The sequence below is a fragment of the Symphodus melops genome (genome assembly GCF_947650265.1).
Source record: "Symphodus melops genome assembly, chromosome: 5".
Classification (NCBI taxonomy): Eukaryota; Metazoa; Chordata; class Actinopteri; order Labriformes; family Labridae; genus Symphodus; species Symphodus melops.
Window position 1 is genome coordinate 4730808 of NC_136695.1, and position 11765 is coordinate 4742572.

Here is an 11765-nt window from a genome sequence, read left to right on the forward strand (position 1 = left end):
AATCCTGTTATGGTTTAGTATTTCCTTTAAAATAAAAGGAACCAGGTGTCACAGGTTTACAGGCAGAAAACAGGGAGGAAGGAAACAATTACAGGTAAAATAAAGGAGCTGATTTATTTAAACAAAAGCCAAAAACAAACTCACTCAAACAATAATCCAAAATGTTCAAAATCCACAAGGAGAAAAACAAAGTAAATCCAGGGAGCAGAGGAAACAAACGACACGCTACAGACTGACTATACATTGCATGCAACGAACCACAACGAACTGACACAGAGGGTAACAAAGACAGAGACTAAATAGACACAGAGGTAATCAGACACAGGTGAGACTAATCAGACAGGTGAGGACAATCAGGGTAATCAAGACAGGAGGGAAACAGACCACGGGCCTTTTTCAAACCAACCCCTACACACTCCCCACTCAGCTGAACGAAGTCCCCTCCATCCAGGCGTAGGGTAGAAATACAGCAGCAGGCTTTGGGACAAACTTCCGTCTCTCAGGTGGAAACAGGAAGTGTGTGTTACCATGGTTTCTCAGCAGCATCTTGGAGGAACTGCTTATTATTAATGTCGCTAATGCATTCTGTAAAAGTCTTTATGTAGATTATTTTTCTCTAGTAAATTATATTAGTGTTATAGCAAAACGATCAGATGGAGCCCACATTCTTTATTGTTTAGTTAATTTATTGTAATATCAAACAACAGGTTGTCTTAAATGAAAGCACAGACAATGAGACTATAAATGAACAACACAGCAGATAAATGTTTATTTTTTGTTGTAGCCTAAATTAAGTTTTACAAAGCAATCAAAAGTAGAACAATGATAAAGAAATAAAAGTGAGAAGTTGTCTGCAACATGATTTAATATTCTTTAGTTTATGAAACGGCCCATTAAATATAAAACAATCAAATACACACGATGATAAACATGTTGTCTGTCAAAAAGACACATCCTGTTACATATTACATTTCTCTGGCGTTGATCACTTTTTTGGCGTAAGAATTCAGTGTAAACATTGTGATAACATTTTACAGATTGTATGTATAAAGTCCTGTTATGTTCATACCTCTGTGCAGTGAAAGCTGTTTTTATTTGAACTTTGTTCGTGACTTTATAGAACAACGTTACTGCTGGGACATTGCGTGAACAGTTAAAGTGAGTCTTATGCCTTGATTTGAAGAAAATCAAAAGCTCAAATATTTTCAGTGGCGCCTGGACTTAATCACTCCATCCATCTGTCTTTTGCCTTCCTCTATAACTCGATTTCTGTGTCGGAGCTCGATGAACAAATACACCAGTTTTCTGCTTTAGACTTTTAAAGATGGTGTATGAGTGGATATGCTTCTCAGCCAATCAGAAGAGTTTAGCTCTGCAAGCTCATCTCTACAGAATTTCTGTACGTTTGAATGTATTACCCCAGAGCAATACAAAATAATATCCCCGGATATTAGCATTGACCCGGGTGCCTTTGATGGAAATGCTCTGAGTTCCCTCAAAGGTTAAGTTCCTGGGGCAAGTTCCTGTGGTGGAAACGTGGTTTAACATTAAGAAAGATGTTTTTTTTTGTTTTTTTTCTAAATAAAAAAAAAAGAAAACAGGCCTACAGTATGAGCTTCTGCTGCAGAAATGTTTGTCTTTCTCTAACAGGAGCCAAAGCACTTTGCTGCCAGATCTGATTTTATCTTCAGCTGCCCAAAAAGCACGACATATGTAAAACAATATACGTTGTGTTCACATCCAGATCATACAGCAGAACCAGATGTGTGTGTTGAATGTAGCGAGCAGTCAGGACTGACCCTGTCAAAGCTTCACTGGCAGATTTTTATAATGAACCCAGGGCTGCAGAAAAAATCAGTATCACAGCGACCAACTCTGAGAGTTCTCTCATGCTTACCATCTTCTGTCTTGCATTGTTTTTTAAGTCCACGTGGGAGATGAAAGTCACAATACGCCTCTGCAGATGCCTTACAATAAGACTCCTGGTAAGTCTGTAATATATACAAAGGCGGTGACTGACTCACCATGAGAAACACATTGACTATTCACTATTACCGTGTCAAAAATATGTTCCAGTCTCCGACAAAGAAGGGCCCTTTTCACAGTTGTCATAAGCATACGACGATCCCTGTCAGAACTCAAAGGGGGGCTGTGCGGAGCTGGATTTAAGGCTGTGTAAGTGATAAAGGAGGAAGCAGCATGGTGTGCGGAGCAGCCTGGACCAGCTGACCCATGAACATTGCTACTACACCAGGGTCAAAAGCTTTTTTAAGAACTGTAGTTATTAGTGCGGCTGCATACAAAGTCTCCTGGGGATTAGTCTGCATTCCAGTGAGGCAGGAGACAGAAACAGTTCTTCTTACCCGACCAGCTCACTTTTCTGTGTCCCTTTTCTTGATTTAATGAAATAATAAATAATAATAATACAAATACATTTTACAATTACTTTTTCCCAGTGTCAGATGTGTAGCTTAATATCTATTAAATCTTGCCGCATGTTGTGCAAAGATACTGCAGCTGTGGGTCGAGTGAAGACAGCCTAAGCACAAATACAGGAGGGAAGAGGACACGGACATGAATATGAAGTGACTTTGTACATGAAGTCAAACACTTTGCTTAAAGAAAAAAAGGTGCAACATTTTACACATAAATACAGCAGACATCAAGCCTGTCCTGTGTAAATGTCTCTCTGAGTCATGACTGTCTACAATGCCAGAGAAGCACGAGTCCCGCCAGCTGTACTGTTGTCGGAGCCTTGTTTACATGGACGGGACGGTGTACAGAACTGTTTTAGTTAATCACTAGAAAAAAGAAGAATAACACAGCCTCCTCACTGCTTATTTGCTCAGCCAAAGTGTGCTAACATTAGCCTGCTAGCTTGAGCAAAGGACACAGCTGGAGGTGCTTGATTATGGTGCGTTTTTATTTGATAACTCTTCAGTGAGAATGCGAGTGGAGAGAGGTTGGAGGTGTGTCGCTGGAGGAGCAGAAGGCGGAGGCTTCAGAATAGCGGCGGTGTTGCCAAACCACAGTTTGTTTTGGAGGCGCTTGCAAAATCAGTTTTGTGCCCCTTTGTTCTCTCGTTTGAATCAAACCTCCTGATCTGCCATTACATTTACCTGACAGCGACAGGTAGTGACTTCTTCTGCTGTACTACGTTTGAAAAGACTCTATGTTATTAGCATCGAAAAGAACAGAAACTTAAAAAGAAGGACATATTTTTAACTCTAGGATGCAGGGGGGCGAGCGAGAGAGAGAGAGAGCAGCTGTGGTCAAATTGACAGGTTAGTAAACTGATGAGTCTTTTCTGTGCCATGAAGATGCAAATGTTTGTTTATTAATTTACTCACCCATTGACAGTAAAAAGAGAGAAAGCACAAAAAAGGTGACGCTGTCTGTGACAGTGTGCAGGACTGGACTATTTAAAAAAGTGTTGCATCAAGGCTTAAAAGTCTTACATTAAACTCCATCAGTAAGAAGCCTGTCTGTCTGTCTGTCAGTGAGAGACAGGCTGCTCTGGGCTTCCCCAGCTATTTATAAGCTTCATCATAGCAAAGTTTCAAGGTCATTTCTAAGTTAGGATGTAGATTCTGCTTGACTGACTTCTACAGCAGCTGAGATAGTTTGGTGAGATCGCAGCTCAAAGACCTCGCTCATTGCTCAGAAAAATGGGATATGGGGAGGTGGGACGATGTGCAGGAAGGAGTTCTCCTTTGTATTCCTCGTGTCCCTGTTGTCCACGCTTCCTTGCTGCTGAGCTGGAGGTCGGAGCACGCGGCGGCCCTTTGTAGATTAAGACAAACTTTCGGTTTTGTTTTTGAGTAAAAATCTGAACTTCCCACTGACTTTTTTTTTTCTTTTTAATGATGCGTAGCACCAACACTGAAAGTTAAGACTTATTTTCCCCATATTTCAAATTGAATTCAAAATGATAAAAAAAAAAAAAATCCTTTGTCCTTTAATCTCCACGGCTGCTTCTAATACTCTCCTGTGGATTTCTGATTCCTTACCATTTTAAAAGACAAAAGAAGACATAATGCACGGGTTGACAGTTGCAGTGGTGAGATGGTTTTTATTCTCATAAAGCAATCAATGTAGTGTATATATAAGATTCTTTTCTATAAATATAAAGGTTCTCTTCATAGCAAATGCAACAACAACAAAAAAAGGAAATTACTTCAAAGCTGTGACTATTGTAGAGCCGTCAACACAATAAAAGGATTATGATGAACCGGAAGCACCGTGTGAAGGAGCATTTGACAAGAACACAAGTCAGAATGTGTGTGTGTGTGTGTGTGTGCGTGTGTGTGCCGCTCTGCATTTCAACACAAGGCTTCCTTTCTCCTGCAGTGGAAGACATGCAAGCTGCTGGCTGCGTTTCAGTCTCACAGTGCAGACACGCAGCTATATTCACAAGGATCAAATTACTCAACCCCAAGTCTCCTCTCCTCCTCCAGACACACTCCACATCCACGTCCAGAAAGTATGTTGGGGGGGAAATGAATCAGAAATGTGTTTTGATACACTCATTCAACTGAACAACTGCTCCCATTTTGAAGATAAAACCATAATTACAGTGCCACGTTGACGTTTGGACACCCCTCAAAGCTGCAGTTCTCTGGAAAAGGAAAAAAAATGTCCCAAGAATTGTTAAATAAATCTCTCTTCCTGAAGCCCCCCCCCCCCCCCCCCCCTTTTTAAGACTGTCCAACCAGACGAGCACACGGCACATGTGAGAGCCTCATCGCACATACTGATGATTACGTTTACCGCTCTCATGGTCCTGACCAACACGATGAGAAATCACAAGACAAATGACCTTTAAGAGCGAAACCTGTCCGAGACAAAAAAGAAAAAAAAAAGGGAGCGGTACGCTTGGAATCCGCATCTCGGGGAACGCCGCGCGGATGTCGTCACGGGTTTTGTTGCGTTTATCCGCCGTAGAATCAGGCTGTCAAGGACGTGCATGCTCGTCTGCAGTAGACACAACAACCAATAACGTACGCTCTCTGAGACGCTCGCTGTGATTGGCCGAAGTCTCCCGTCACAAGCTCTGGAAACAGAAGCAGGAGGAGAGGCGGAAGTCGAGCTTTTCTCTCACACATCTTGAATAACGATGTGGTGAAAGGTTATTAAGGAACACAGAGTGGAAAATAAAAAGTCAAACATTTGAGCTTCTGAACTTCATCTTTCTGCTGTTCTAACGATGTGACAGGGATTTAAAGGTTATTACTCACTTTCTTTTATCTCCCTGTAGGAATTGAGATTGAATTTAAAAAAAGCCCTCTGAGAACACCACGTCTTCTTATTGGCTCGGAGATAAAGAAAAGGGCGTAATGATGATTCATTTTTCTTCAGGAAACTGAACTACACCTCGACCCCCACAGCTGTTCATTTCACAACATGCTCGTGTTTTTCCCCCCACAAAAAATCAATCAATGCTACACCCTAAAACGTTCTCCCACTTCTACATTGATCACTTCTTGCTTTTCCTTTTTTTTTTTTCTAGCGGCAGTAAAAGTCAAAATGATTCCAGTTACTGAATCGTGTTCAAACCAGAAGAAGACGACGTGACGGGGCCGAGCCATCACTTCTCCTCAGCACTCGTGACCTCTGATGTTACCTTTTTAATCAGTAATCAGCAGATCATTACAAAGTGCTCAGTTTATTGCTTTTACTTTGAAAATTAAATTAAATGTCCACGGCCTGATGTCGCTTTAAAAAAAGATTAACAATCAAATAGCCCAAAAATTAAATGTGCATCCATAAATGACCTTCCATTCAAAGTTTAGCACAAGAAGATGTCTGACCTTTTCATTGCTTCTAAATAACCCAAATGCTAAATGCCCTTTGGCAAAACATAGTATCATTATTATGACTGTTTGAGAAGTTGAATCTTAAATAATAATTTTTTTAAAAGTCTGTTAATGATCAGTCTATGCTCTGACACGAATGATCAGTGCTAACACGCATAAAAAAGGAAATTCTCCTGACTTTAGAGGCAGATTAGTGGGGAGCAGCTGAGAGGGGAGTCCAGTGGTTTCACACAGCAGCACGGTGATTCAAAACACACTCAGGCTTCTTTTTGATTCATTTCCTCCGTTCACTAAAAAACATTGAAAAAAAAACAAAAAAAACAGACAGCCTGTTTTAAATGAGAGTTGAAAAAGGAGCACACGAGTATCTCTGCATGTTTCAGACCTTTAAGTTACACATGACGAACACAGGGACAAACCCAAAATGTTGTGGGTTTTTTTCCTGCTGCATTCCTTCTTCTGCATGCAGACCCGACGCTTCGTCTGATTTCAATGGAGATGAACATAAACATGGAGTGTGAGAGGAACATTTCTGCTCTATAAAAACATCTGATACAGACGTGTGATCAGTTCTTTAGCTGAGACTGCATTAAAAAAGAAAGGAGTGCTATGATAACACTGTGACAGCTACTCATCTCACTCCTCTGATGAGAAAAAAAACCCTCTGATTTTAGGCTGCTGATTTTTTTATTTTTTTTTTAAACGATGATGCTATTTCCCCTCCAAAAATTAAACTGATCAGATATAACTCCACAGAGTCCATAACATTATAAACATTAATGATCAATCTGAATCCAAAAAACGTTGGCATTCAGGTTGGAGTTGTGAGACTGTCTGATACAGAAAAACATCAACACTAAATGTTTCCTCTCTGAATGAAATCAGCAGTCATGAGGAGTCCAGGTGTCCGTGAGCTGATTTTTAACCCCGATTTAAAAATAAAGAAAACTGTTTTTATGTTTACTTCTACACAGAATTCATGTTTGACGATATTTTCAGAGCTTGGACATGCAGAAACACTGGTTTGCTCCTTTGTCCTGGCATCATTGTGTGTGCTTTACTTGGAGAGGAATGTTTGAAGTGTTGGGCCCGATGCGACAGGCCGCAACCATCTGTCACAACGACTCACATTCACAACCTGTGCGACGCTTCATGTCCGACCATCGCTGACATTTCCCTTCAGACGCGGCCTGCCACTGCTGCTCCACTGTAGAACAGACACAAACTACAGCTGCTTAATCAGGATGAGGGGGGAGCCACGAGGAAGCACTTTGGGTTTCACGGGACTCTGCTTAGAATAGACGGAGCGCTCACAGGCGGCTCGCTGATCAAAGACGCCAACACTCCATGTGAAATACTCCCAGTGGTGTCCACAGTAAGTCCGGTCATAAGACCTCAGGATCCTTGACGGTAAGCTGGCTCTTTGTGATCATTAAGTACAATTCCATTATGTCCAAAGTATGAAAAAGTGTAGTTTAAAAAAAAGAAAAAAAAAAAAAAAAAGAAGTATTTTTTTAAATCTTTAAATACAAATATATACTTACAAAAATCTCACAAATGTATATGTACATTAAAAAACAGACCAAGTGTCTCCTGGAAGTCCGAGAAAAATCAAAAAAGAAAAAGAATAAAAAGAGGATTATCATTCAGTTTGTCACTCAGCAGTCTGTGTGAGGGTAAGTCCACATCACACCGTGGTCTCGCCCTGTTTACTGTTGGCCAGTCTCGTGTAAAACCTCCTCCAGGAGTTGAGGGTCTTCCCAGACCAGATCCAGAAGCCGGAGGTGATGCCCACGATGAGCGTCATGAGATATTTGATCATGAAGACGGTGAAGTCGGGGCTCATGTTTGGGTGGTTCTGGATGGGGCACGGCACGGCGTACGTCTTGCAGGTCTGGCTGATCCACGTCCGCTCCCACTGCTCTCTGAACGCCTGCTCGTAGAAGTAGCAGGCGATGACGATGGTGGCCGGCACGGTGTACAGCACGCTGAAGATCCCGATCCGCACCATCAGCTTCTCCAGCTTCTCCGTCTTTGTGCCGTCGTGCTTCATGATGGTACGGATGCGGAACAGGGACACGAAGCCCGCCAACAGGAAGGAGGTCCCGATGAAGAGGTAAACAAACAGCGGAGCCAGGACGAAGCCTCGGAGAGCGTCCACGCTGTTGATGCCCACGAAGCAAACCCCGCTTAACACGTCTCCGTCCACCTGCCCCACAGCCAGGATGGTGATGGTCTTGATGGCCGGGACCGCCCAGGCTGCCAGGTGGAAATACTGGGAGTTAGCCTCGATGGCTTCGTGGCCCCATTTCATGCCTGCTGCAAGGAACCAGGTGAGAGCCAGGATGACCCACCAGATGGAGCTGGCCATGCTGAAGAAGTAGAGCATCATGAAGAGGATAGTGCAGCCCTCCTTCTTGGTGCCCTGCACCACAGTCCTGATGTCGTTGTCAAATCTGTCATTGCAAACCACCTTGTCCTCCAGTAAAAAGCCCGCAATGTAGGCGATGGACACCATGGTGTAGCAGCCGGAGAGGAAGACGATGGGCCGCTCGGGGTAGCTAAAGCGCTTCATGTCCACCAAGTAGGTGAGCACGGTGAATAAAGTGGAAGCACAACACAGCACAGACCAGATCCCAATCCATATTCTGGCGAATTTGAGCTCCTCCTCACTGAAGTACATCATCCCGTGAGATCTCTTCGGCTCGCACGGAGCTCCGCAGTTCTCCTGCCCCAGGAAGCGGTAGTTCAGGTAGGGGGGCATCCTGAGCGAGGCTGGGCACCTGAACTGCCCGTTCCCAAAGTCCGGCAGTGGGCGCTCGGTGGGGTACGCACCAGCGCTGTCAGACTCCGCGCGGTCAGACATGTTCTGGCCCACACACAGCTCCCCGGCACCGTGCACCGGGAAGGACTCGCACGCGAGGCTGTCGGGCCACTGGAAGCCGAACTTGTTCATGAGCGCCTCGCAGCCCTGGCGCGCGCGCTCGCACAGAGAGCGGCACGGGGGCAGCGCCTGCTCGAGCACCGTGCACACCGGAGCGTACATGGAGCACAGGAAGAACTTCAAGTCCGGGGAGCACTGCACTTTGACCAGCGGGTAGAACTGGTGCACCTCCAGCCCGGCGTCCTCCTGGTTGGTGTGGCCGAGCAGGTTGGGCATGATGGTCTCGTTGTACGCGATGTCCGTGCACAGCGGGATGGAGATGGGCTGGCAGAATCCGTGCTCCGGTATCGACATTCCCCGGTCCCCGCCGCCGTACTGCCCATTCACTCGAAAAATCCCCACGTTTAGGAAGAGAAAACAAAAAAATAAAGACAAAACCGCCCGAAAGAGTCTGCTGAGCGCCATGCTGAGGGGTTTATCCGGCGCCGTACTTTCACTGTGTTGATAAACTAAGTTACGTCTCCTCGCCAGGCAGCAGGCTACTTCCTTGACTGCTCTTTGTTGGCGTTTCTTTGAGAGGAAAAAGCAGCTTCTTGCACCGGGATTTCACTGCTCGCCCCGCTTTCTCACACAGCCGAGCTGATATTGTGGGAAAAAAAACCCCAAAAATATATATTTATAAATTTACTCCGCTCGTTTTCCGGTTGTGTTGCAGTAAAAATCCAGCGTCCTCCTCCAGGAGAAGCTGCTCCAGTCTTCAGTCTGCCAGAAACAGCGTCAGTCTGCCGTTCAAACCTGTTCTGCTCTCTCTCTCTCTCTCTCTCTCTCACGCGCTCACCACAAGGTCAAGCTAAACACCAGGGACCAGCGCTTCCGGCTAAACCTTCCAGAATAAAAGTCTTCCAAGCAGCGATTCAAAATCAGCTCCTGTGAGGAGATTCTAACTGACATTGAAATGAATGCTGATTCAGCCTGATGGGCAGAGCAATCAAAACAAACCAGACCTTCAGTGCCCACACTCTTATAATTCGTATGCAGTTATAACTATTCAGTGTTTGAATCCACTGTTGCAGGTTACTGATGAGGTGAGATAGAAACTAAATAAACAGTTATTAACAGCATACATGAGGCTTATGTTATATGTTTAATTGAAAGCAGGTTGAGTTTGTTCATCAGAAAGCATCTAACACATGATTAAGAAACGTGTGGTTAATATAAGACCTGTATGTATACGTATACAGTATATATATATATATATATATGTTACTGTTTCAAAGCTACCCTTTGCAGCTGAGTCCTGTAAAAAGTAGAATAAAAAATAATTGTTTTGCTATTTACAATCTTTCAGTAAAATATGCACATCAACAATTTAACTTACATTTTTATCATTAAAGTATTTCAGGCTCATCATACGATGAGCGAATGCCAAAAATTACTTCCAGAAGTAATTTAAAAAAAAGAAAGATTCTTTTTTTGAGTCAAAAACTAAAAATGGAAATGATTTCAAGCTTAATGAATATGAAGAACCAACCAATGAATTACCATAGAATAAGAAAAATGTAAAAAAAAAAACAATACACACATTTCCACCCTAATGTGACAATAAACATGTAGATAGAACTAATCCAGTTTCTTTCAACGTCTACTGCGAACTTGACATGTTGAGAAAAGCTAAAATGCAGCTGCACAGACCAACTTCCTGTTTCACATGGCTTACTGTGACGAGCTTTACGTCTGCTTCCCCTCCCCTCTCTCTCTCTCTCTCTCTCTCTCTCTCTCTCTCTCTCTCTCTCTCTGTGTCTCAGTTGGAGTTTGGGGGCTAAGGAGGACCCGGGTTCTCTCTAATGTTTGCCTGGATTGCAGCGGTTCATTTCTGTTCAGATGTGCTGAATATCAAGCTCTGCAAACAGATTCTCTTTTACCTTCTTCTCCTCCAGTTCACTGTGTTATTGGAAGAGTGTGAGGCTGAGATTTAAAGGGTCTGAGGTTATGGAGGTAAATCATAGTGATTCTAAATCTGAAATATATTTTATCAAAGCAGTGGTGATCACTGTCGAGGATTAAAGGTTCTTTATTGCCACAGATAATGTTGACAGTCCTAAAAAAATGATAATCTATGGTTCTCAACCGGTGGTTCGGGGGCCTAAAAGCAGATCCGGAAGTGGTTTTCAGCGGGTCTCGGATGTGTGCCAAGGAAAAAAGTAAAGTGTATTCTGAGCTTTTATTTTACTGAGCATGTGCAGTAGGGTTTATTCATAATGGTTTATTCACACTCAGAGGGTGATGGTCTGTCTTTAAACCACAAGAGGAGAAGAAGACGCGCTATAAAGTTTGTTCTTGTGCTGCAAGTTAGAAAACGAAATGCTAATATGATAGAGAAAACTCAGGTCGTCTTAGTGGAGGACAAAAAGGAACAAGAAAAACCACAGTGTGCCGTGTGCAGTGAAGAGCTGGCACAATGAAAGCATGGTGCAATCACAGTGAATCAGCATTATACATAAAACTCTCTGCTTATAAAGACGAACCTGTTGGCTATTTTCAAAGACAACTGTTGGACTGTCATGTTTTCTGATGGTGAATTCTCTGGTTTTCATTAAACACGTTGTACTGTTCAGAAATGTGGGTTGTGATTTGTCATCCAGCAGGTGTCGGTGGGTCCTGAGGCTCGACCAGCGGAGAACCACTGAGCCAAAACTTTACTGTTAAAAAAAAAAAAAAATCATAAAGGGAAAATCATTTATTATGTTCTTTAAATTAAAACATATAGTTGTGTGTAAGCCAGTTGATGCAAAATATGTTCTCGAAGTACTGGAAAGTTCTACAGCACAGCCCGGGTCTTTAAAGTCCTGAAACACCAAGAAGAAGATAGTTGGCTCTCTGCCGGCCCCCATCAGCCGATTCGGTCGGTGCGGTTGGTGAGAGCAGTCACTCTGATTGGCTCTTCAGCTAAGCGAATCAGTGCACAAGAAGAAAAAGACAGAGGTGACGAAAGCAAGCAAACGGACATTATTCTCGATTACAAGTACCTTTATAACAAGTGGTGAGCTACAGCGGAGTGAATATGG

The 11765-nt window shown here is 43.3% G+C and overlaps 1 protein-coding gene and 1 long non-coding RNA gene across 2 annotated transcripts in view; both read right to left on the reverse strand.

Moving 5' to 3' along the window:
* The window catches only part of LOC306824298, a 36934-nt gene extending 36709 nt beyond the window's left edge, over window positions 1-225 (reverse strand). The window contains exon 1 of the long non-coding RNA XR_013779127.1: window positions 145-225. This is a non-coding gene — a long non-coding RNA (uncharacterized lncRNA). The remainder of the gene's footprint in view (window positions 1-144) is intronic.
* Window positions 226-7298: 7073 nt separating this feature from the next.
* Window positions 7299-9302, reverse strand: fzd1 (frizzled class receptor 1). The gene has a single exon (XM_079343509.1). It carries the CDS (start codon window positions 9163-9165, stop codon window positions 7504-7506), a length of 1662 nt encoding a protein of 553 aa, XP_079199635.1. The 5' UTR covers window positions 9166-9302; the 3' UTR covers window positions 7299-7503.
* Between the last annotated feature and the right edge of the window lie 2463 nt (window positions 9303-11765).

Excerpts from the sequence above, each read along its gene's own strand:
- fzd1 (XM_079343509.1), bottom strand. The coding sequence starts at position 9,165 with ATGGCGCTCAGCAGACTCTTTCGGGCGGTTTTGTCTTTATTTTTTTGT.